We start from the raw sequence: 26,315 nt of genomic DNA, 5'->3' as shown, positions 1-26,315 counted from the left end.
CCTGGGGCCCCACTGCTGAGGACACACAGACACACGGGCTCAGGAAGGGCCTCCGGGAGCCTGGGGGACAGCGGCATCTCTGAACGCACGGTGTGGCGTGGGCCCCGGATGACCATGGGTGACCTTGGTCTGCGCGCTTTCCTGGCTGTGACAGCTTTCCAACGACAGCAGGTCAGCGGTTCACCGCAAGCGCCCGGCCCGAAGCCCTGGCACCAACAGCCCTGTGGACTCAGCTCACTAAACCTCCCAGACAGGATCAAGCTCAGGCCCCCCCGAAAGGGCATTTACTTACCTGGAAATCCCGCTCTTCTAGAATCTCCTTCCTCCACCTCCCCAGGAAAGCAGCGCACACGTACAAGTGGAAGTGGGAGAAGCCCTCGGGCTCGGACTGCGAGAGAGAACACGGGGGTGGTCAGTGCCCGGCGGGACCACGGCTGCTGCCCCAGGCCAGGCTCACGCAGCCCGAAGGCCGCGATTCTGACATTCCCGCCTCCTTGACACAAGCACAGGCTTCTGAGAGGAGCCGGCGGTTCGCTGGCCCTCTGCCCGGACGACCAGCAGTAACAGAAGGCAGACCAGCCCCTGCTGCACAGCCACCCGGGGAGGGAACCTGCCCTCGGACGCCGGTCACTGGCCGTGGCTGAAGAGTGGCCCCCGCTCCTCGGAGGGCGAGGGCGCTACCAGGGACTCGAAGCCCGCCGGAAGTGGGGGTGGGGACGGGAGGCTCCTCACCGGCCAACGCCCCCCTGCCCGCTGTGGGTTCAGCTCGGCCCCTCCTTCCGTGCCTGGGCCTTAGTTCAGGCATGCACAGTCAACTTCTGGATCCGGGCTCCCAACACTCAGCTTTCAGGGGGCCATAGCCACAGATTCCCGTGTGACACCCGCACGACTCCTGTTACCTGTTTACTAAATAAATAAGGTAAGAGATGGTGACATGCTCTGGAAAAAGTGAGGTGAGGAAGAGGGGTGCGAAATACTGGGGAAGGGGCAGGCTGGTCTGCAATTTAAATACAGTGATCTGATCTATCACCTAAGGTGACATTTAAACACAGACCCAAGAAGGGAAAGCCACCTGGATGGGGTGGGGGGAGAAATGAGACGACCCTGAGGTTCCAGACTGCCCGGCACATTCCAGAAGCAGTGAAGAGATCAGCGTGGCTGCAGGGGAGAGCGAGGTGAGCAAGCAGAAGCCGCCGTTGGGAGAAGGTCCAGATCCCCATGGCCGCCCTGGTCACTGGATTGTTCTCATGAACTCTGGACGCTCCTAGCAGAGGAAAGACCGTGCTCCCAAAGGATGCTTCTGGCTGGTGCGCGCAGAACAGACGTGGCATCCGGCAGGGTAGGGAAAGGCAGACCCACGGAGATCAGTCAGGAGACCGCGGAAATCATAAAATCAAGAGGGGTGAGTGACGCAGGCCAAGGGGGTAGCAGCACAGCTTCGGAGAAGAGGTCAAATTCCAGAAAAGTTTTGAAGGTTGAGCCATGAAAATATGCTACTGATAAGGACACTATGGGGGATGAGAGGAGAGGAATCAAGGAAACACCCAACATGTTTGGCCTGAACGACCAGAAGGAGGAAGCTACCATCTCCCAAGGTGAGGCCAGCTTTGTGGCAGTTTGTGGGAGTGTTTTGGTGGGAGGTTGTGAGTCTGCTGTGTGGACATGCTGAGCCGAAGACACCCGTTAGGCGGCCAGTCCAGAGTGCAGGCGGCTGGCCTGTGGCCCAGGCAGGAAACATACACGGTGGGGGGAAGGGGGTGGGAGGAGACACAGGAACGTGAGAGGGTCAAGGGTCAAGACAGCAAGGGACGAGGAGTACTGGCCGTGGCCATGCAGAGGTGGCTGACGGGAGGGCTGACTAGCGTGTGTTAGGAAGGAGGGCAAGAGAGACACTGGGGCATCCTACTGGAGATTTTTTTTTTTAAGTTTTTTAATGATTAATCTATTTTTAAGAGACAGAGAGACAGCATGAGCAGGGGAGGGGCAGAGAGAGAGGGAGACACAGAATCCGAAGCAGGCTCCGAGCTGTCAGCACAGAGCCCGACGCGGGGCTTGAACTCACGATACCATGACCTGAGCTTAACCCGCTTAACCCACTGAGCCACCCAGGCGCCCCCTGCTGGAGGTTCTTAATACCACGTTTACGTAGGCCTTTCCTCCTCTCCATTCTAGATCCTGCTCAAAGTCCGTTACTTTCGTGTTGTTCAACAACCAACCTTCTGGTTCCATTTTACATCTGCTAATGTTATATGTTTCATTCACTTCCACTGTTATCTTCATTACAGCCTTTCTTCTACTGAGTTGCTGTTTTTTTGTTGTCGGTATTTTCTAACGTACACAAATGCAGAGTGGCTTCGAATTACATTGAGGTCATTTGGTCCTTTCTCTTAAGATAAGACAGATGATGAGCTAGTTAATATTCGGCTTTTCTTCATTTCCGACACAAGCAAGCATTTAAGGCTATAAACTTTCTTCTATATATTCCACAGCTGAATAGTATCTTTACTATCCTTAACTTCTAAGAAATTTCTACCTCATTTTGTGACTTACTTGCCTAAATCATAGCTTACTTATTTATTAGCATTTTTTAAATCTACAAACATATGTGGTTCGTTTTTACTTTGTTTTGTCTTTTTAGGTTTCTTTGATTATTGATTTGTAACTCAACTGTGTCATAAGAGAATGTGATTTACACGATGCTGATTCTTTTGCTTGCTTAGATTTGGTTTTGCGAGGGGAGGACAATTAGTTTCCACACGCACACCCCCTAAGGCAGCACACTGAGCAATCAAGAACGGGACTGAGCCAGAGTGCCTGGGTTTAAACCCTGGGTCTGCCACTAATTAGCTGTGTGATCAAGACAAAGTTACTGGCCTTCCTGTGCCTCAGTTTCCTCATCTGTGAAATATTATAGACTAAACAAATTACACAACGTAAGGTACTTAGGATAACTCCTGGAACATAGTAAATAGTAGGTAAATGCCAGCTATCGTCACCAGGTGTGTGTAAGAGTATATATTCTGGAGTTCTTGGATACAATGTCCTGTATGTGTCCATAAGATAAATTTAATCAATAGTGTTGCTCAGATCTCCTACAAATCCTGATTGATTTTGTCATCTTATGTGCTATCAATAACAGAAGGGTGTTAAAAATCCCATTACAACACCGGATTTGATGTCTCCTCAAGGTTCTGCCCATCTTTGTTTTATGTATTTGGAAAGCACGTTATTAGACGCATACAAATTTTCAACCCTATTTTCTTCCTGGTGTACTGAACAATATCAATATACACGATCTCCTTTATGTCAACCAATGCTTTTGCCTTTAAGCCTTTGGAGGGGGGACAGGAGTGTGGTGCGACCATACTACACATCTACTTTTGTCGGGTTATTTGTTTATTTTAGGCAGCTTTTTTTTGAGGTAGAACTGACATACAATAAACTTACATACTGAAAGTATAAAATCGCACAGGTTTCGATACGTGTCTACACCTGTGAAACCACCGCCACGCTCAAGAGAGGAAACACATCCATCACCCGCAAGTTTCCCCGTGCCCTCTGTGATCTCTCCCTCCATCCCTCTCAGTCTCTAGGCAATCACTGACCTACTTTTGTCCTACACACGAGTTTACACTTCCCCTGCTTCTGTACAGATAGAACCATATGGCACGTACTTTTGTCTGGCTACCTTCACGCGGCACTATTGCCCTGAGATTTGGCCGTGTCACTGCGTGGCCACTGCCTGTAACTGCTCAGAAACGCGGCTCTCTTAGAGAGTCTGTTTGCCAGAGCTGTCTGCCTGTTGATAGACACGAAGTTGTTTCCGGCGTGACTACCAACTGAGCTGCCGTGAACGTTTGTGGACAAGTCTTTCTTTGGTAGATGCCTTCATTTTGCTCGGATAAATACCGAGGAGTGGAAGGGCTGGATCACACGGTGCCAGTATTTTAACTCAGAAGACACGGCCAAACTATCTGCAAAGTGGCTGCACCGCTGCACAGCCCCACCGGCAGCAGGTGGCGTTCCGGGGCGGTCACCCCAGAGGCCACACGTGAAATGGTATTTTTAACGTTGGCCACTCTCATAGGCAAGTGGTAGGATCTCACTATGGTGTTAATTTACACATTACCATTCCTCTAATGACTGATGATTCTGAACACCTTTGATGTGCTTATATGACATTCTTGGTGGAGTGTCCAAGTTTTTCCCATGGATTGTTTGTTTCTCGTTGTTGAGACTTGAGTAACTTTCTATATATTCTAAATACAAGTCTTTGATCAGCTATGTGCTTTACAAACACATCTCTGTGTCTACAACTCGTCTGTTATCCTCGATGTTGACGCTGGAGGAGCATGAATTTTAAAGTTTGATGTAGTTCAGTCTATTACTTTGCTCTTTTATGAATACTGCTTTCGGTGTCATTTCTAAGAAATCTTTGCCTAACCTCAGGGCATAAAGGTTTTCTTCTAAAATGGTTTTAAGCTTTACATTTAGGTCTGTGATACAGTTTGAGTTCATTTTTGCATATGTTATATGCATGTGGCATAAGGTGGGAGCTGAAGTCCACGTGTAAGCACACAGATATCTACCTGTTCCGGTAGTTTGTTGAAAAGACTCTGCTCTGTCCACTGAGTTAACAACCAGGTAGTGCCACGCCTCTATTGTTTTTGTTCTTCATCCAAGTTGATTTTGTCTTTTCTAAGTATTTTACACTTCCACAAGAATTTGACAACCAGTTTGCCAATTTCTCCAAAATGCCTGCTAGGACTTATTGGAATTGCATTGAATCTATATCTCAATTTGGAGTGATTATTATCTTAACAATATTGAGAGTCCCGACTCATGAACATAGTATAGCTTACCACTGACCTAGCTCTTTAATTATTCTTAGCAATGTTTTACAGTTTTCAGGATACAGATCTGTTAAACATCTTCTGCTTGATTTCCCACAGCAGCTGATATTTTTTGACACTCTTAAAAATAGTGTTTTGAACAAAAATAAACTCGAAATGTATTAAAAACCTAAAGGTGAGACCTGAAACCCTAAAATTCCTAGAAGAAAACATAGGCAGTAGTTTCTTTGACATCAGCCATAACAACATTTTTCTGGATATGTCTCCTCTGGTGAGGGAAACAAAAGCAAAATTAAACTATGGGGAGTACACCAAAATAAAACGCTTCTGCACAGAGAAGGAAACCATCAACAAAACAAAAAGGGCAGCCTACTGATTGGGAGAAGATATTTGCAAATGACGTATCTGATAAGAGGTTAAAATCGAAAATATATAAATAATTTATACAACTCAATACCAAAAAAACCACAAAAAACAAGAAAACAAATAACCCAAGTAAAAATGGGCAGGGGACCCGAATAGATATTTCTCCAAAGAAGACATCCAGATGGCCAACAGACACATGAAAAGACACTCACCATCACTAGGCATCAGGGAACTACAAATCAAAACTATAGTGAGATACCACCTCACACCGGTTAGAACGGCTAAAATAAAAAAAATAAAAAAAATTAAAAAAAAAAAAAAAACAAGAATGACAAGTGTTGGCGAGGACGTGAAGAAAAAGGAACCCCAGAGCACTGTGGGGATGCAAACTGGTGGAAACCAGTATGGAGGTTCCTCAAAAAGTTAATAAGAACTACCAGATGATCCAGTAATCCACTCTGCAAAGAAAACAAAAACACAAGTTCAAAAAGACACAGGCACCCCTATGTTTATTGTGGCGTTATTTACAACAGCCAAGATACGGAAGCAGCCCAAACGTCCATCGACAGAGGAACAGATAATGAAGATGTGGTATGTATACACGATGGAATATTATTCGGTCACAGAAAAGAATGAGATCTTTACATCTGCAACAACACGGACGGAGCCAGACAGTATTATGCTACGTGCAGTAAGTCAGAGACAAACACCACATGATTTCATTCACACGTGGAATTTCAAAAACAAAGCAAAGAACAACAGAGAATAAGAAGAGACGAAAATCCAGACTTCGAACGCAGAGAACTGATGTCTGCCAGAGGGGAGGAGGATGGGAGGACGGGCGAAATAAAGGGATGAAGGGCACACTTATCCCGAAGAGCACCGAGAAACGTACGGAATTGCTGAAACATAACGCACACCTGAAACTAACATAACACTATGGTAATTGTACCTGATAAAAATAAATAATTAAATTTAAAAATAAAAACGGTGTTTTGAAAACTTTAAAGTTTACTTATTTAGGGGGCAGGGGAGGGACAGAGAGAGGAGAGAAAGAATTCCAAGCAGGCTCCACACCGTCAGCACAGAGTCTGACGCGAGGCTCAAACTCACGAACCGTGAGCTCATGACCTGAGCCGAAATCAAGAGTCGGACGCTTAACTGACTGAGCTACCCAGGCGCCACTAAAAATTTTAATTTCTGATAGTCTGTTGCTAGTTGTTGAGATGTGATTTTCCTGGCACGTGGTTTTCACCCTTTACTTGTACCCTTTCTGTGTCTTTATATTTCTCTTATAACTAGTACGATATTGGATTTGAAAAAACCCCAGACATGGTCCCTGTGGGGTTGGGTCCCTGCTGAATGTGATTCCTGATATATTCAGATTAACTTACATCCTCTTATTTTGAAATGTGGACGTATTCCATTTTTCCTATTATTTTTCTTTCTTGTCTACAACTGCACTGAGTTACTTTCCGCCTTTATGCCAAAGCCCCAGCCCCAACTATTCTGGAAGTTACTGAACTGTTTCTATTATTTTAATAGTTACTCTACAAAGACTGACGTGCATATTTAACTCGGGGTCCAAGATTACTCGTGGTCTCTGTTACCTTCCCGAGCAATACACAGGTGAGGAGTATCTTCGCCAGAGGCACGCCAGAGACGTCCCCCTGCAAAATGCTCTCACTGGCCAAGACTCCACTTCTACGTTGACTTCGTAACATGACAAGTTCAGATATCCTTTTCGTCGTTGTCGTGTACAACAGTGTTTAGACTTACTCATGACCTTGCCTTTTTCGGACCATCACTCCTTCTTGCATCTAGACTCTTCTGAAATCACTATCCTTCCCGAAACGGCTGTCAGAAGCTCCACTAGCGAGAAGGTCTTCCCGTAGGGACCCCTGTCGGTTTTCCTTTGTCTAAAAATGTCTTTACATCCTTCCCTTTCCCAGAAGGTAGTTTTGCTGGATACAGCAGGCTAAGTCGGCTCTCATTTTTAAAGATGTTACTGCGCCATCATCCGGCCTCCGCTGTTTGATGCCCCAGTCCGCCTGTCCCTCCTTCACAGGAAACCTAACCCTTCTGTCTGCCTGCTTGTGAGACACTCGGTCTTGGGAGTTCTGCAATTTCCATTTCCATACACTCTATGTCCCGCTAGAGAGCCATCAGTCACTCCAAGTCCCCAGAGTTGGGGGCTTCCATCAATCTTGGGGACATCGTCACTTGCCCCTCTGCATTCTCTTTAATTTCTCAGGAGCTGGACCGGGCAGGGGCAGGATCTTCTCACTATTCTGTGTCACTGAGCTCGGTCTCCCTGGGAGAGGTACTTTCTGGCTCGTTGGGCAGCTCTTCGACGTATCACAATTCCTGGGAGGCTCGTCCAGCCCATTTTTGAATGTGCCTTACAGATTTCCTTGTTCTTGTGCCCGGTATGCTCCTTTCCACGACTTTGGGCACAGTGAGCTTACGGTCACGCACATCCCAGATAACCCTACAGGCTGCAGTCTTTGCGGGTCTCTCTGAAGTTTGTTTTCTCTGCTAATTTTTGCTCTTTGTGGCCGGCTTCCTTGTTCCTTCGTGGTTTTGCCCCTTTTCGAGCTTAAGATGCTGGGAACTTTTATCTGTTGGAATTCTTTGAAGCTTGCATCAAAAATGGTTTTCTTTGGGGGAAAAAAATTGTATTTACTTCTACCTGAACCTAAGGACACGATTATCTCGAGATTACTTTCAACTAAATTTTCCGCTTGAAATTCTTTAGGACAAGTAAGTCACGTAAATTAGGGCTCCAAACCCACATGAATCCCGGACTATGGTGGCATCTCTGAAGGGAGGTATTTTCTTTCTTTGTTCTTTGACTTCCATGGCCAAGGCCAAGAAAGGCAAACACCAGCACTTGCTTAGTCTCTGAACAGTCTCCAGGGGTTTGTAAACTCTGGCCTGTGGCTCACACAAACCCTCCTGCAGACCCTAGAAATTAACTGGCAGGTTCCCCTGGGTAGATTTGATGTTTTCCCTCTTCTCTCTAGAGTTCCATTTTCTCATGATTTCTGGCCAATGACAGCATCCTTTCCGTTGTGGTTATGTTTTTAACAATTACACCAGGGGCACCTGGGTGGCTCAGTCAGTTAAGTGCCCAACTTCGCCCATGTCATGATCTCACCGTTCATGGGTTCAAGCCCCACGTTGGGCTCTGTGCTCACAGCTCAGAGCCTGGAGCCTCCTTCACACTCTGTCTCTGTCTCTCTCTGCCCCTCCCCTGCTCATGCTCTGTCTCTGACTCTCAAAAATGAACGTTAAAAAAATTTTTTTAACTTAACAAAAAATAATTACACCAGCATGCTTCTGCGTGCTCTGTGACACCTAAGTCCACCGCACTGCCCCATTAGTGTCTTTAAATCAACGTAACTATTAAAACTAAAAACGTCTGTGCTGGGAGGGGCGCCTGGGGGGCTCAGGCAGTTCAGCATCTGAGTCTTAATTTCAGCTCAGGTCATGATCTCACGGATCTCACAGATCAGGCTCTGAGCTGAGTGTGGAGCCTGCGTGGGATTCTCTCTCCCACTCTCCCAGCGCCTCCCCTCCTTGTGGGAGCTCTCTCAAAATAAATAAACATTTAAAAATAAATAAATACACGAAATGTCCGTGTTGGAACTGAAACCAACTAACAATGCACACTTGGCGAAATGCTGCTAAAGCCTCTGCGACCGCACTGACCTTCCATCTGCACTTGGGCCTCCAGCCTGCCTCCCCCCTGTAACCAGGCCACCCTCTCTAACCAAGTGGACACCTGTCTGGTCACAAGTGTGGTTTTTAAGCATCCGCCGCTTTTAGGATAACGTCCAAACTACTTAACATGCCACAATCCTCTGGTATCACGGGCCCTGTCCCACCTCCTGCCTGACACTGGACCCTCTCGATCTCCCCCCAAACACCAGACCCTTCTAGCCTCACCCCCACTTTTGCACACACTGCTACCCCAGCAGCGGGTACTGGCTGAGTTTTCTCAGCCGTATTCTTTCCTCGAGGTCTTTCCTGTGTCTCCCAGCAGCCAGCTGATCCGGCCCTCCTCCCAGGGGGCGTCTGCCACGCTGTCCCTCCTGTTCATCCGACCATTCTCCCGCTGTCCTAGGGGCCTCTTCTCTCCGTGGCCCCCTCTCCCCTCCAAGCTCTGTCACAAGCCCCACGGCAGGAGCAACGACTGTATGAAGTTACACACACACCCAAACCCACTCACTTGGATGCACCGGGGAGACGGGCAGGTGGGCCTCTGGGAGCAAACCTAAAGACACACGCCTTTTTCTTTCCAGATGCTGGAGGGGACTGGTCCACATACAGAAAACACCAGGGCTCTGCCGACTGTAAGACCACTAATCGGCATTGCAATGCTGAGAGAAGAAGGTTTCCAGGACTACTTAGGGATGCTCCAGAATGTAGGCTTCTCTAAGGAACCCTGTTTACACACTTAATTTGCTTAAGGGCCTGTGACGTAAGGGAATGCGGAAGTCAGCGTGAGGCGGGCCCAGGGCCACCCCCCCCCTGGGACTCCAAGGCTCTGACGGCTGCAGCCCCACAAGCCCCCCCGGGTCCAGGAGAAGGCCGAACAGCCACACTTCCAGAGGGCACTGTGCTAGGGGAAAACGGACTTTTACAGCGTTGCTTCAGTGGATTACTTGTTTTTGCTGACTCGGTAAATTATATCACAATAGCAAATTAATAAATAAAAAATTCGTATCATAATGGAAAACCAGCTCCGGCTTCCACGAAGCTTAACACAGGCAGGCACTACCATCGGTCCCCCGGGACACGGTCGGGAGGCTGGGTCTCAGTGGCAGCAGCCCACTCAGCACACAGGGCTGTCCACCACCTTCGGGGTCTGATGCATGCAATCAGGGCCCTCCTGACCGGGGCAAAGTCAGCAGGTTGGCCAGACATTTCCCAAGGAGGAGCTGAGCTCTGGAAGGGAAGGCGATGTGACTTGGAAAAGCATCCCTGGCTCAGGGGATGGCGCGGGGGGGGGAGGGTTGGGGGATGTTGGGAGAGGGCTAGATGACCAAGGTGCTGGGCCAGGGAAGCTCTTGGCCAAGAGGGAAGGCTCTGGAAGGTGGGGCCCTGGGCCCTGGGGACACTGTGTGAGTGGGGACGGGCCTCTGGCCGGCTGCAGCCCCTCTCCACTGCCAGATCAGGTGCAGCAGCTCGTGTCCCCCTCCTCTGGGGCCTGCACTCCTGTCTGCTGCCCTGCCTCCCGGCCCCGTGCCCAGCCCGCACTGGCTCCCCTCCTACAGATGAGAAGACGGGCAGAGACCTTAGCGGCTTGCCTGGGTCACACCGCAGGGCTGCGGACACAACCGAGCCAGCTGCGAGTGGCACCCCTGACCACAGGGGCCACGGTCGGGAGGCACCTTGGCCCTCGCTACATCGGGTCGTGTTCTGTTCGGCAGGGCGGGTGCTATGCTGTCCTCAGGCCCTGTGCACGGTCCGCCTACCACCTGAGCCCTGCTCTACCCACACACGGCGCTCACGGCCGGCAGGACTCCCGGTCTCTCAGAGCAGAATTTCCACCTCTGCCCCCCACCCCGCCCCCTGGGACGGTCCAGGTGTTTGAGGGCTTTGCCCTGGAACCCTGCGCTGCTGGGGATGGGAGCCGAAGGCGTCCATCTTCAAGAAGCCTCTGGCACAGGGTCTGGACCCTGGGCACAAACCGGACAAATCAAGGGCGAGCCGCTGACCACGCTTGTGGTCGTGGGCCTCTCCCCACTGTGGTCAGAGCCGTGCTCACCGGGCGCCCCCACAACTACCCGCCCTGTCCTCGCAGGGCGTCCTAGCACTCAGGCAGCATGTCACTTGCAACTGCAGGACTCCCGGGGGCCCGTCCCCACCTCCGTGAGGGCAGGATCAGAAGGTGATGAACCTGAGGGACCTCCAGGCCACCGCCGAGGAATGGCACCTGATCGCTCCTGGGATGCACGACTTCCGCCGCATAAACCCCCGGAGAAAGCGTCCGGTCCCCGCACCGTGCAGCCTCGCTGGGTGCACGGAGCCCGGTGACCTCAGGCCGACAGAACGGCCACAAGTGAGTACCGGGCTCTGTCTGGACAGGCTCCGTGGTGGCCCATTACTTCTTTAGAAAACGAGTTTCTTCCTGAAATGCTCACTTGGAATAAAGTCAGGATTCTGAGAACAGGGAATTCTGGAGGTCAAGGGGAAACACTAATAATCGTAAACATCCTTGTAAAAATCCGAAATCTCTCTAGCTGAGGAAGACGATTCATGTAAGAGCCCATATGCACTTGGAAATGACCAAAGTAACACTCACATCCCATTGCAATCGGATCAGACGGCTGGAATCTCCAGGTTCTAAGATCTCACTGCCTCCGGTGAACAGAGTCTAATACACCAGCCTCAGAACCTGCTCCCAAAGAAAGCCGCGTGGAGAAGAAAGCCCATGTCACTCCTGGGAGACCCCCAGCTCTCGGTGCCGCGCGCCCCCCCACCCCCCAGGCAGAGCTGATGAAAGGACATTAAGACGGGCCAAAACCACAGGCAGGCAGGAAGCCCTTGGGGGGTGTGGATCCCATCCCTGCAGAACCGTCACTGGGGACAGGAATGGGGGCACCCAAGATCGCATCACAAGTGCAGGCAGTTAATGGAGAAGACGCAGAAGTTCTCTGAAAGACATGAGAGAAAAGCTAATTAAAGGAGAGTCATACAGGTTCATGGACAAAAAGATTCAGTATTGAAAAAATGTCCATTGACTTCCACTTTAACTTATGAATTCAATGTGTTTCTAACAAAAACTCCAGAGCTTTCTGTGGCATACGAGGCTTATTCTAAAGCTGACGCTGAAGGGCAAAGGGCCGAGAACAGCGAGACAACGCCAAACATTACACATAAGGTGAAGATTTACATGTGATATCAAGATGCTTTGTGAGGCTGAGAAAGACCATGTGTGCTGGGCACAGGACGGATGGGCCAGTGGAACAGAGGACTGAGACGACGCCCATGCTAACGTGGGTGTTCCCTGACGGAGGAGTGATGGTGCAGAGCAACAAGGGAAGGATGGATTATCCAGTGTGGCACTGAGACCACTAGCTATCCACACGGAAGAAACCGGAATCAGATCCCTACCTCATGCCATACACGAAGCTAAATTCAAGGTGGATTACAAAGCAAAATCTGACAAGGATAAAGCACAAATTCTTTAAATCAATACATTCGACAACACAAATATTTCAAAGTGGTACGTGACAAAGGCACTATAATTAAGGACAACGTGCAAGTCACAGACTATCAAAAGATATTTGGAGTGCATATATGACTGGTATATGATTAGTACCCAGAAAAATACATACATATTTTTTAATCTTATTTTTTAATATTAAATATTTTTTAAGATCTCCCTAAGAATCAAAAATAAAGGGACAAACTACCTAGTAAAACAATGAGTCAAGGATATGAACACTGGTCAGTAAAAACAGGAAGAGCTGTTCATACTCACTGCAACAGGGACACGCAGAGCAAAACGAGTAAAAGTGAGAAGTCAGTTCATGTTTTGGGGCAAAAACTAGAAATTACAAGGAACGCAGAGAATGGGAGAAAAGATGAGCTGAAAGAGATTCTTCTTGCAAATGCTGGTGGCGGGCGGGAGGGGGTGTGTGCAGCCGCTTTGGAAGTCAAATTGGTAACGTCTTGACGTTCACATCCTGTAAACCAGAAATTTCTTAAACGGAGCATCTCCTACAGGCGGATGTGAGAAGACGTGTACAAAAATGTTAGACGGAGCACCGTTTGCAATTTCAAAAAAACTTCCAAATAACTCAAAGGTCTTTCAATAGAGAATGATAAATCATAGCACATTCACAGAACGTGAAACTCCAAAGGATGAGCAAAGTGGAACACAGCTACACCTGCCAAATTCAGGCAATATTAAAACAGGAAGTGGAACACGGCAAGCATATTGCAAAAGAATTTTTAAGTGTGATGCCTTTTATAAAAGTTTCAGAATGTTCACTGGGATACTGCGTATCATTTATTACAGACACATGTACAAACGTATGGCAAAAATACTAAAGGATATTGAGAAATGATAAAATCAAGTTCAAAGTAGTGGTTACTTCTGGAGAGGAAGAGAGGGAGATTCAGTGGTATAGGCTCCCTTTGACCTCTAAATCAGAAATAAAAGATCTGAAACAAAAATTAAAAAAAATAACTTGCAGGTCTGACCAAGCTAGGTAGTAGGCATTCCTCAGGGTTATCCATACTTTTCCGTACATTTAAGATCTTTCGTACTGAGAGAAAAAGACCAGGAACTAATTGGAGAGGGTCTTTTCCAGAGAGACTCCTCTGTGTGGAGGCCCACAGACCTCCATGTCCCTGACCAGTGTGGGGCCCCAGGCTGTCATCCAGACTCTGTGGCTGCAGGTGCAGCCCCGTCCCTGGGTCGTGACCCCGCGTCTCCTCCCAGGCCCGCGCGCACAGGCGCGAGGCAGCCCCTCACTGCTCCGTCTTGCCCATGACCTTCTCTCAGTGCTTCTGTTTTCTGTCCTCCCAGAGCAGGGCCCCTCGCACGCACGGCTGCTCTCTCTCAAAGCGGCCTTAATGTTCGAGAGACGCTCAAAGGGTAAGCAACGCCTGTCCCCTTTCAGCTACTGCTTGGAGGAGAGAGAGAAATCCAGACGCCCCGCACATCAGGAGTTTCTTAAAACTGCATTTCAGGCTCCGCGCGGGCCTCGTGTTTGCTTACGAGATGACAGAATGGAAGTTCAAAATGACCGCACGATTTGCCAAACGCAGATTACCGACACGTGGCACACACTTGCTGAAATGCAGAAAATAAGGCAACGAAACAGGTTCCCTTTTACTTTTTATAACAAAGAAACTGCGATAAGAGGAACAATTTTTCACCTTTAATTGCATCATTAAGCCTTCCTTATAATTTTTGGCACCGAAATAAAAACGAATAGCCCTCTGGTGTCAGGAGATTTTCCTATGTACACGTATTTATGTAGATGTAGTTCTGAGGCCATTCGAATGACAGGAATTGTTTCCATTCTTTGTTCAGATTTGAGTGCACCGGCTTCAGCTATGCAGGCAAATTCTCTGCTATGATTTCCTCTGAAATATTCATCGCCAGGCCGCCGCACGACATACACAATTACCCACCAGGCATGCGGAGCACGGCCGTTTTAAAATTCGCACCCACACCCCCAGGCTCGGGGCATGGGCTGGTGACGGAACCGTAAATCACACTTCGTTATGCAGCCAAATCCTGAAGCCTTAAACGAGCCTGGTGCCCAGCCAGCCAGCCTCCAAGTGACTGATCTATTATCTCTATGCCAATCTCTATTATCTCTCGCCAGATACTTATTGGCAGGTGTCTGTCCACGTCTGAGAACATTCCAAATGGTGACATGACAAAGGTCATGGCCAATCACACTCATTCTGCACGTTCCCAGGGGGATGCCGACCCGACCGGCACAGGCTCTGGACCGCCGATCTGGGAACGGGACGTGGCCCGCGGTCCCTCCTAGCTCTGGGATGTGGGCTGTTGCTCTAGCCTGTCCGTAATTCCTAACTGAAATGAACATTTGAAAGCCATGTAGTAAAATAATAAACAAATAACAGAAAATAATACAAAATGCTGGGACATTTCTACAGCTCCTAATGAGCGTTTATCCTTAGGCTGATGCACTGTCAGTAGGAAAAGAACCAACAGGATATGTGCACACGCACGTGCACACACACACACACGGAGACTGGACGACTGACCGATTTTAAGAAACCGGCTCACGCGATAGGAGGGGCTGGGAGCCCGGATCTGCTGGGGAAGGTGGCAGCAAGGCCCCGGGAAGAACCAAAGCTGCAGTTGAGGACAGGAAGGCAGGACTGCTGCTTGCTCAGGAGGCCAGTCGCCATTCTGTTCAGGCTTCAAATGACACGATGGGGGCTCGCCCACATCGTGGACAGTGACCTACTTTATTCAAAGTCCACCAATCTGGACTTGCATTTAGATGCTAATCCCATCCAGGAACACCTCCACAGCACCGTCCGGAACAACGTTTGACTAAATAGCTGGGAACTGTGGCCCGGCCAGGCTGACTCACTGAATCAACCATCACAGCTCACGACCGCCCAGACCAAGTCTGTCTTCAACTTCAAAAAGACATTCCTCAGTACAGTGCTGTGTTCCTAGGTCTCTTCAAATGCCAAACCATTGGTCCGGATTGTCAATAATCAACAAAAGCGTCAACATTCCCCCAAGAGCTGCACACGCCCAAAGCTCACAGACAAGAATTTTCTCCAGGGATGTTGGGAGAGAGTTCTGGAACTCTCTGCCCCTCTTCACCACCTGCTCTCTACATCCCACGTCTGCTTCTGGCCCTTAAAGAAAGTGGTTGCTCCTTAAGCACAGAACAGGCACGCCAGCAAAGATGGGTTATAAGAGTCCCAGCAAAAAGCCTGATTTAACTACACTGGCGGGTGTCAGGACAGAGGCCCCGCCCCAGCACAGGCAGGGGCGCCTGTCACCACCGACACAGGAGCTCACATCACAAGGACTGAGCTGTCCGCAAAGCCCTGTCTCCTCTACGGACAGAATCAAAGACATCCTTTTAAACTTCGTGAATGATACAGGCCCTGAAGTGCTGTGGGGGCCAGAGTCAGCGCCACACTGGGAGGCGGATTTACTCTGCCACCAACCTCAGCTGCCCTTGCCACGGCCCCTCCCATGTCCCAAATTTAAACACCAAACACCTGGGGACCCGGCCTCCTGAGAGGCCACGGGTCACCGTCTGGCCTGGGAGCGACACTCCAGGAACATCTCTGAGCCCTGTCCAAGCGGATGAACTCGACCATCTTTTACATTTGTCAAGGACGTCCCTGGCAAAGTAAAAGGAAAGACAGCCTGCTGTGGGTCCTGATTATTTTTTCTTTGAAGCAAGAAATGACATCACAGCAGTTAATAACTCAAAGCCTCAGTCCTCTCTGTAGACGGAACTTGGCCCAAGGAGCGTTAATGGTCAGAGCGGCTGAGAGCGGCTGGCTGGGCCGGGGAGGGGGGTGGGGACTAGCCTTCCGTCCCCACTCGGGCAGGCTGCTGTCCCGGAGCCTGCCCTCCTGAGCCTCCGTCCGGTCGCAGTCCCGCTCAACCCAGACCTCCCGCCTCCAGAGCCGAGCCCGGGGCCACCGCTGCCCAGGGCGCCCTGGGGTCCCCAGCGCCAGTGCCTGCGTGCCAGAGAGAATGACAAGGCCGACGACACAAGAGCACTTTTCCACTAAGATTCTTCAGAAGAGACAAACGGCCGCCTCCCTCGAGCCTCCCTTTCCTCGGCTGGCAAAGGGCGGCCTCCGCATCCGAGACCCGGACCAGGCCAGGCTTGCGGGAGGTGGCACGCCACGAGTCCACTCCCAAAGGGCCACTGCTGCCTCCCCTCCGTAGGAGGAGTGGCTTCCCCAGGTCCCATCCTTGGAGTATACAGAGGAGAAGGAGCCAAAGGAGCGGAAGGAAGCCTGGCCCCCGGCCGACACCTGCCAGCTCCAGGCGAGGGCCCGCAGGACCCGCGTCCACCCGGAGGGAGAACGGAGTCACTCTCCTCCTACCTACTCCTACTTGATTTGCTCCTACAAAGCAATCAAGGGCATTTGCTTGGTCCAAAATGTCAGGTGTTCAGTATCCTTGACAGGGATTCCCCAGCGACTCAGCTACCTGGACACGTGGGAGGAGACACGTCAGGGCCACTGCCACCCACCGCGAGGTCGTGCCGGAGACAGAAGGGAGGACGTGGGCTCGGCGGGCCTCACACACGCACCCCCGCCAACACGGAGCTCCTGGCAGCCGGGGCCTAGCGTCACCGGTGTCCCTTGCCCGCTCAGTGCTTGGCACTGCGGGGCGGATGGAGCCTGGGTGGACCAGCAAACGTTCTCGACACGAAGCAGAAGCAGAAGCAGAATCCCTCAGTGGCAAGCCTGGGACTCTTCACTCCTCACAAGCTCCTGAGACGACGGGCACACAAGCCAAGGTCTAAGGGCCACTTGGCTGGGCTGTGAGCTTCTGGAGATGAGGCCCCACCTTCCCTCCACCTGGGGGTCCCCAGCAGCCAGCACGGTGCGTCCACACACAGCGGGTAAACGGAAAACGATAAATATAAAGATAACGAGGGAGGGCTAGGCTCCAGGGCTACGTTACAGACTCTCCTAGCTCCCCGCGCCCGCCCTCAACCACTCACACCCATGACTAAACGTTTAGAGGGTCTCAGGCCACCAACCCTGAGCCCCTCCTTACACCTGCCCCTCTGCCAATGAGACGGTAAGACTTTTGCCACTCTGCGACTAACGTGAACCAAAAGAATGCACATTCACCTCCTAGCCACGCTCTAGGGAATCCCCAGACTTGGCAGAAAACACAAGAGTGGAAAGACTTTATGAGATAAAGGGAATGACACAGGCACTGGAGTATCCCGAGTAGTCAGTCCAGCTGTCGGAGCCCCAGGACGAGCCCATTGGAAGCTTGACATCTCTAGGCCCTGCTGCTCCTTCCCAGTTCCCTCTCCTGGCAAGGCCTATACACACACACACACACACACACACACACACACAGAGGGAATGTAGAGAGTGGGATTTTCACAAACATTTTACAATAAGACTCTTCAAAAATCCCCCAAAGTAGAAAGCACAGAATAAGAACCCTGATACGCACCCCTCGGGGTCCACCGGGAGCATACGTGGCCAAGCCTGTTCCCTCTGCTGACCCCCACTCTGCCCACATGCTGCTGGAAAATTCTAAAAAAAAGCCCAGACATCACATTTCACCCACAAATAGTTTCTGTTAGAGCTATGGGCTATTTCTAGAAGCCTCATCACAAGACCATTACCACACGTGCAGTCATTCCCCATGGCAATGGAGCACGTCCCTGATGGGGGGCAGGGCACACCACCCCAGGACGCGGCACCTTGGCTGAGCATGGATTTTAAGCTGAAGGAGCCTGACAAGCACCAGGAGCTTGGGGGGGGGGGGGGGGAGGGAGACGCTCTGACCTTACCGCAAGTGGGACTTCAGACCCTCAGGTGAGAGGTCCCTTCCCTCCACCTGGAGGAAAGGAGCGTCTGTGTCTCTGCGGACCAGGGACAGGAACCTGGCCGAACAGGCCTCCCCCACTTTGTCCTGTGCTATCCTGTATGATCCCCCCCCTTCATCAAACCGAACATGACACCGGGCTGCACCCTTCCTCCAGGCCTCCGTTTCCCCATGTAGGCGGCCGTGCTGCGTAAAACTTACAGTAAATAAACCTGGGTGCCCTCCTCTTGCTGGTCTGGCCTTGACGATGGGGCCCCAGCCGAGACCCTGAGATGCTGTCCCTTCATCTCCAGGGCACGTGCCTTTTCACAGCTGTGTTGTTCCAATCAGGCCCCAAACAAGTACACTCGGGCCTCTGACGTCCAGGGTCTCCGGTCTCCGGAAACGTCTGGGCTCCCTCCCTCTCTTCCTCCTCTGTGACTGCTGTCCTGTGGGTGTTTTACACTCTGGCTTCGGCAGCCGCGCTCCCGTGGCAGGACGGGCCTCTGTCCCCTTCCCCGTGTTTCCTGCCAGCAGGCTCTTGGATCTGGAGGCTCGACAGGAGTCCGACGTGATGCGTTTTGCAAGAACTGATGGCAGGGTGTGCCCTTCGCGCTTTACGTCGGGAGCCACACGGTGTCTGTGGTCTCCCCTCTGTGATGGGATGATTGATTAGCTGGTCCAGGCGCTGCTGGATGGATCCATCCGTTACAGAGCCCCCCGCGAGCCAGCTCCAGCGGCTTCTGGGGCCACTGGTGAGCGCCGCCCCCACCCATCATTTCATGAGGGTGACAGTGCGGTCCTCCTGTTCCCTCTGCATCTACAGTCGCCCTTCTTCCCTCAGAAACTATGCGATTATCTGAAAAGCACCACACTTGCTCGAATCTTCCTTTTGTTTACAAGGCAAAGCCCCGGCGGCCTCCGAAGGCCAGCCGGTGAGGTTCTAGGCAGGAATCATGACGAAGCCACAGACTCTCCCACATTCGGGGCGCTTCAGGCTGCTGCCGTCCTAATTCTTCCTGACAATCTTGCCACGACCGGCCAGTGGGAGCCCGTCAGCTGGGAGTCCTCCTCCTCCTCTGAGAGGCCCCCTGCTTCCCTCACGACTACACATTCCAGACGCCTCCTGAACGCTCCCCGCCCCAGACCCCTGTCGGGTTTTCCTGAGGAGCCCCAGCTCCCGCTAATGGGAAGGGAGTGAGACTCCGCGGGGTGTGGGCTCCCACCGGCTCATCACTGGGCCAATAATTTACAGCAAAGAGGGCTCCACGACAGGCTTCTACTTCTTTCAAAGAGAAGAACACAGCATGGGTCACGCCGAGTCTTTGTAGTTGAGATTACAGGCCTCTTCCTCCTTTGATTTTGTGCTCGATTCTCTCTTATGTTAAAAATCTTAGTTCCTACGACATTATCGTAATTACTTACTGGCTTTATCCTAATAGGTGCATTTTAGTGGAATATACGTATCTCAATGCACGTGTATATAAGGACTAGCTTCAAGACAACACTAACATGATTACTAACAATCTGGTTACCGAGGAGAGTTTCACAGGTTTTCTGTAATTCTTTTCGTGCTTCAGACACATCCTAACAGGACTCCACTCTCCAACATTCAAACGGTTTGAAAGCCTCTTTGAAGCAGAGAGGCTTTGTGATTAAGCCACCAACTCGAGATATAGTTAGGTTCATTTTTTAAGTTTTAATTCTGTCCTTGCTTTTTAAGGACAGCTTTCCTATTCAGGTTTAGTTGGGGTTCACAATTACGTAAAGCAATACGTAACTCCGCAGGGTGAAAAATTAAAGCCGCCCCATCTGGAGAAGCCAGGCTGCATCCCACCATCCGTCGTGTCCCACCTTCCCCGCAAAGGCCAGACCTTCCCCACGGGCTCTGGGTTCATCCTTGCACGGATGTGTTAGTCTGTAACATAAGCACATGCGCGTGTGCTTGGGGAAAGGGGAGTGTGTGTGTGTGTGTGTGTGTGTGTGTGTGTGCGCACGCACACACGCGCATGAGTGCACACGCACTCCTATTCTCCCAAGCAGCCAACCGGCGGGTAAACGATGGAAAACCACACGTACTGTCTTCCAGTAAACACTACAGCCAAAAGCTCACCAGCGGCCCACAGACCACCTGCCTCCCTCCTCACCCCACAGGTGCTACAGTGAACAGGCCCATGGGCACAGCATTTTGTATCTTCTCCAACTTGCCTTTTGGATAACTCCTGGGGCAACGGGTCAAAGCACGTGTTGGTTACCGGAGAGCACCAAATACCACGGTGTCCGGTGTCACCGGGTCCCTGCTCTCGACCAGCCAAGGCGTCTCCTACCTCACACACTTCCTGGCTCACAGGCTGGCGGCTCGCCTTTGGTGAGCCCTGACAACATCACGCCCGTACAAACACCACTGCGTAGACGCTGACTACCCAGCAATGAGGGACTGTGTCGGTTTTCTTTTTGACTTGACTTTGAGACAGCTGCACTCTCCCACTCGGTTCTAAGAAATAATACAGAGAGACCCCACGTGGCCTCTACCCAGTTAGGGGCTACGCTTGTGACCCACAGGCCAGGGACAGGGACCCGCTCCTTGGCCTGAGGCCGTGGGCCTTGCAGCCAGCTGTCTGACACCTGCCACTAAGCCATGGCATGCTTCTCCCAGGGCACACCAGTGTGCTGAACGTTTTTAATGCATGCTCCTGATTGTAACTTTACTATTCAGATGAAAACGTCATGTGGTTAGCGCTGGGCATTTGCCAGTGCCCGTGCTGTGGACGTGGCATGCCCCCACGTGCGTGCCCGTGCGTGGATGTGGATGGCAGTGTGATTTCTTCCAAAGTCGACCTATTCTCCCCTCTCTGGCTTCCTGGTAAAGAAATGTTAATTCTGACCATAAAAATTATACTGTTTAGATCCTTGGCTGTTACTTTTCTTCCAGAGGGGGAGGGGGCAGGCGGGGGGTGGGGGGCACGCACATGCACATGGGAGAGGGGCAGGGGGAGGAAAGAGAGAGAGAATCCTAAGCAGGCTCCACCACACTCAGCATGGAGCCTGACGCGGGGTTCAATCCCACAACCTGGGATCATGACCTGAGCTGATTTCAAGAGCTCAGCTCGAGGGCCCTGGAGCAGGGCAGGAGTGGGCGCTCACCCGCCTGACCCTGAGGACAGAGCCCTCTGGGAGGACTAGCCCTTTGCTCAGAGGGCTCTCCCCTTAGCCTCACTGCCGGGGGTGAACTTTCCTTCTGTCCCACCTACTTGGGAAGGACTTGCAAGTTGAAGATCAAAGAAAACACATTTGAAAAGGGGGTCCCAGTGTTCCACTTAGTCTGGGTTTGTGTTTTGACTCTGGTTTGTTTTTTGCATTCCAAGTATTTTTAGCCAGTATTTAAAAAAAAATTTTTTTTTTTTTACTTTGTTGATGTATAATTTATACAAGGTGGGACACAGACGTCCAATCATACTGTTTAATGAGCTTTGACAAATGAGCACACCAGTGGGATCGACACCCCTATCAACACAGAACCTGCCCTTCCCCCAGGAATCCTGCGCTGCTGGGGGAAACCAGAGGAAACCGTTGTGATTTCTATCACTGCTGATTAACTCTCTCAGTTCTAAAACTTCACTAAATGACCTCATGCCTTATGTACTCTTGGCATTTTGCTTTTGCTGGTCAACATATTTTTTAGATTCATCCACATGGTCACTGAATGGCCACTGTCATCCTTTTATCCTTTTTCCGGCTGGTAGATACTTGAGTTGTTTCTAGATTGGGCTAATGTGAATGAAGCTGCTATGAACATTCTGCACAAGTATTTGTGTGTGTGTGAGTGTGTGCACATAAATGTTCATTTTTCCTGTGTAAACATCCAGGAACGGAGTTGTTAAATCAGAGGGTAGATGCATGTTTAGTGTTACAGGAAAATGCCGTTTTTCCAAAGTGGTGGTATCACTTGGCATTTCCCCCAGCCCTGCAGAAGACCTTTCAACATATGTTTCAATGCTCAGCACTGTCCATTATTTTAATTTTAGCGATTCTGGTGCATACGGAGCAATGGCACTTCGCTGTGGTTTAATTTGTGTTTCCCTGATGGCTACTGATGTTGCATACTTTTTCAAGGGCTTATGGGCCGTCTGTCTATCTTCTGTTGTAATATGTCTGAATCTTGTGTCCATTTGTGTCTTTGTGATACTGAGTTACAGGAGTTTGTATGCATCTAGGACAGGAGTCCTTCATCAGGTATATGTATTATAAACACGTCCTCCCTATCCCTCTCCTAACTGTTCTGGTCTCTACATGGTTCCATTATCTTATTATCTATCCTCAAACCACACTGTCTTGGTTACTGTAGCTTTACAGTATATTTTGAAATCAAAGGGTTAAGTTCTCCAACTTAGTTCTTCTTCTGCTTAATTTTGTAGAAGTTTTGCTATCTTAGGTCCTTTGCATTTCCATATAGATTTTAGAATAAGCTTGACAGTTTCCACGAAAAGAAAAGAAAAGGGAAAAAGCTTCATAGGAATTTGACTGGGATTGTATGAACTCCTAAGACCAATCTGGGCAGAATATCTTAACAGTAAGAGTCCTTCAGTTCATAAACATTGTTTATCTTACCACATATTTCTTCCATTTCTTTCAGCGATGTTTTGCAATTTTCAATGTAAAGGTAAGTATTTTTAGCTACATTTATCCCAGGCTGTTCTTATGAATTTCATGTTACTATAAATGGTAATGGTCTCTAGATTTTATCTTCCAGATGTTCATTGCGAACATATAGAAATTCAATGGATTTTGCACATTAGCCTTGTATCTAGCATCTTTATTAGTTCTTTTTTTAATTTATAAGCCTTTAGTATTCTCTACACATGCAATCAATAAAGACAGTTTAATTTTTTCCTTTTCAATCATACCTTTTGTTTTCTTTTCCTTCCTTATTACCTACCTAGGTCGTCAAGTATAGTATCGAACAGAAGTGGTGAGAGCAAATATTCTTGCCTTGTTCTCAACGTAGGGGGAAAGCATTTGCCAAGTTCACCATTACATATGAGGTAAACTGCAAGACCTTGGAGATGTCCTTCATCAGTGGGATAGCTTCCTTCTATTTCCAGTTTACTGAGAGTTCGTTTCATGAGGGGGTATTTAATTTTATCAAGGGTTTTTTCTGCATCTTTTGGCATGATCATATGGTTTTCTCCTTTATTCTGTTAATGGGATCGATGACATTGATTGATTTTTGAATGTCTAACCAACCGTGCATGCCTGTGATAAATCCCACTTAATCACAATGCACTGTCATTTTTACATATTACTTGATTCAATTTGCTAATGCTTTGTCAAGGGTTTTTGCATCTATATTAACGAGGAATATTGGTTTATAATTCTCTTTTCTTATTATGCCCTTGTCTCATTTTGGTATCTCAGTTACGCTAACAAGAGCTGAGACATGTCCACTCCTCTGTCACCCTCTGAAACAATCTGTGTAAGACTGGTATTACTTCTTCCTTCAATGTTTGAACATTAACCAGAGGTCATCTGGGCCTGTAGTCATCTTTGTAGGAAAGTTCTTAATTACTAATGCCCTTTCTTTAATGGATACAGGGCTCTTCTGGCTTCTTATATCTTCTTGTGCAAAGTCTGATCAATTGTAGCTTTCAAGAAACATGTCCATTGCATCTTGGTTGTTAATTTATTATAAAGTTTTTAATAATGTTCCCTTATTATATTTAAAATATCTGTAGGATCTGTAGTGGTGTCCCCTCTTTACTCATGATATTGGCCAGTTTTTCCTTTTTTTTTTTTTTTTTTTTTTTTATTTGCCTAGCGGAAGATTTTTCGGTGTTATTGATCTTTCCATTAAACCAACTTTTTTCAGCTTATTTATTTCCTCTATAGCTTGCCCATTTCCTATTTCATTGATTTTTGCCCTGTTCATTTTGGGTTCCTTTCTTCTGCTTACTTGGAGATTAATTTCCTCTGAAGGTGGAAACTAAAACTATTTAAATCTTTCTTTTCTGTTGTATGCATTTGCAGGAATATATTCGCTCTCTAAACACTGCTTTATCTGCATCCCACAAATTCAGATATAACTTCATTACTCATTCAGTTCAAAGTATTACCTGATTTCCCTTTGACTTCTTTGACTCAAGGGTTCTTTGGAGGTGTGCTGCTCACTTTTCAAAAACTCAGTTTTTTAGGCATCCTTTGTACTGAATTCTACTATGGTTAGATAATACACAGAGTGTATGATTTCAATCCTTTTAAATTTTTGGAGTTGTTTTACGGTCCAAGAGGTAAACTATCTTGGTTACTGGTCGTTACATACTTAACAAGAATGTTACTGGTTACCTCTAGTTGTTGGAGTGTTAACAAGACAAGTAAGCCGCTTGACATTTTTATGTCTCCTGTGTCCTGTATCTATGATTTTTGGTCTATTCCTTTTATCGCCTGCTGAGAGAGACAGAAAAACTAAAACCTCCAGCTATAGCTGTGCTACATGTTCCAGTAATATTAATGGGCCTGAATGTCTTCTTATGTTAATTATCCCACTTGCGGGGTGCCAAATCACTGAATTTATACATTCAAATGCTAAATGGGTAAAAAAGTTAACAGGGAAGAACATCTCTCCCCCATCCCCACCCGAAAGACCAGGCTGAGACAGAGGTGTCTCCAGGTGTCTCCTAGGACTAGCAAATGGATTTTTTTTCTAGTTCACCCTTTGTCCAAGAGCCTAGCCTTTCGGTGCTCTGGTTTGACTTAAGTGCCTTAGCTCCGCACCCCCTACCCATAAGGGGCACGGGATCTAGACCCTGTCTCAAGGGTATAGACCCAAGCCTAGAGACCAGTACCCACCCCCCACCACCTCTTACTTGGGCCTCTGATGACAACCTGAGTTTCCTGCAAGCTTTCATGAATGCACCTGCACGTTATGTTCTTGATAGTCTGGCAGCATTTGGGTGTTCTGAGGATAATGTGATATGCCATATTTAAAGCTCTGCGTGCTATAAAGCTGCCTCTAACCCACACAGGTAGTGACACAGGGATCTGAGTCGTCCCCCTCACCCCCAACTCTGGAGTCAGCACCTGGCTCTTGAGGGTCCCTCCCTCTCGAGTCTAAGGCCTAGGAGGCTGAGTCACAAGGGCCGTGCCTTACTCGCCTCCGTGTTTTCTTCTTTGCTGCCCCGGCCCTAACCTGGAGTAGATGCTCGTGAGTCTCCTGATGAATGGGGCTGGATGGCAACAATCCCCAACGGTCATCCTGAGCTGTCTGGGCTTTATCGGGTGGTCCGCAGAACTGCCAGCCAAGGCGATCAGGCAGGAAGGCAGGACAGCTGTCTGGGAGGCATGCAGCTTCCGTGTCTCAGAGGACCGACAGAACAGCAGGACTGAGACAGGACTGTTTACAGAGTCCGGCCTCTTCCCTGAGAAGCTGGCTGTCAAAGAGCACTCTAAAGAAGCTAACATTAAAATGTTTCAAGAAAGAGTATTAGATAGAGTGCCTCTGTTTCTCTAAACCTACACAAAAAGTAAATTATGCACTTGAATGGATGCAGCTTAGAGCAATGAGAGTTTCACAATGAGCCCATTTTCTCCAGAGAAAAGATTTCAGAGTTGCCTGGGAAGGGTTAAGATTTGAAATTAGTGAAGTGCCTGCTTCCAACTCCTCCTGAGTTGTCATGGTGACACTTCCAGCCAGAAGTCATAGATACGGCCCATCCTTTCTCCCAAGTTCTCCTAAAAGATGAGGTGACACTCGTCGGAGGAACAAACAGACCATCACCTCTGGCTGCGATCTCAGTCTCCACCTAGGCCATGACCTGGCCTGGATGACTAGTTGGAGGGACCAGGGACCAGGGACGAGGGCAATGGCATCAGAAGGACCATCATTTCCACTGTTGCGGAGTGAAAGCAAAAAGGATGATGGGGCGCCTGGGTGGCTCAGTCAGTTGAGTGTCTGACTTCAGCTCCGGTCGCGATCTCACAGTCTGTGAGTTCAAGCCCCACGTTGGGCTCTGGGCTGACAGCTCGGAGCCTGGAGCCTGCTTCCGATTCTGTGT

At 49.3% G+C, this 26,315-nt stretch overlaps 1 protein-coding gene across 8 annotated transcripts in view; it reads right to left on the bottom strand.

Moving 5' to 3' along the window:
- The window catches only part of TBC1D22A (TBC1 domain family member 22A), a 325,287-nt gene that overhangs the window by 35,715 nt on the left and 263,257 nt on the right, over window positions 1–26,315 (bottom strand). For 5 of the 8 annotated variants that reach the window (XM_045464835.1, XM_045464843.1, XM_045464836.1 and 2 more), the window contains one exon: window positions 293–388. The exons of 2 other annotated variants lie outside the window; for them this stretch is intronic. In XM_045464835.1, coding sequence (XP_045320791.1) covers window positions 293–388 — 96 coding nt within the window. Of the gene's footprint in view, window positions 1–292; window positions 389–12,784; window positions 12,920–26,315 lie in introns of those variants that run through there. One more of the 8 variants, XM_045464841.1, reaches the window with a different exon arrangement.

The sequence above is a fragment of the Leopardus geoffroyi genome, chromosome B4 (assembly GCF_018350155.1).
Source record: "Leopardus geoffroyi isolate Oge1 chromosome B4, O.geoffroyi_Oge1_pat1.0, whole genome shotgun sequence".
Taxonomy (NCBI): Eukaryota; Metazoa; Chordata; class Mammalia; order Carnivora; family Felidae; genus Leopardus; species Leopardus geoffroyi.
This window is presented reverse-complemented; position numbering and strand designations above follow the sequence as displayed.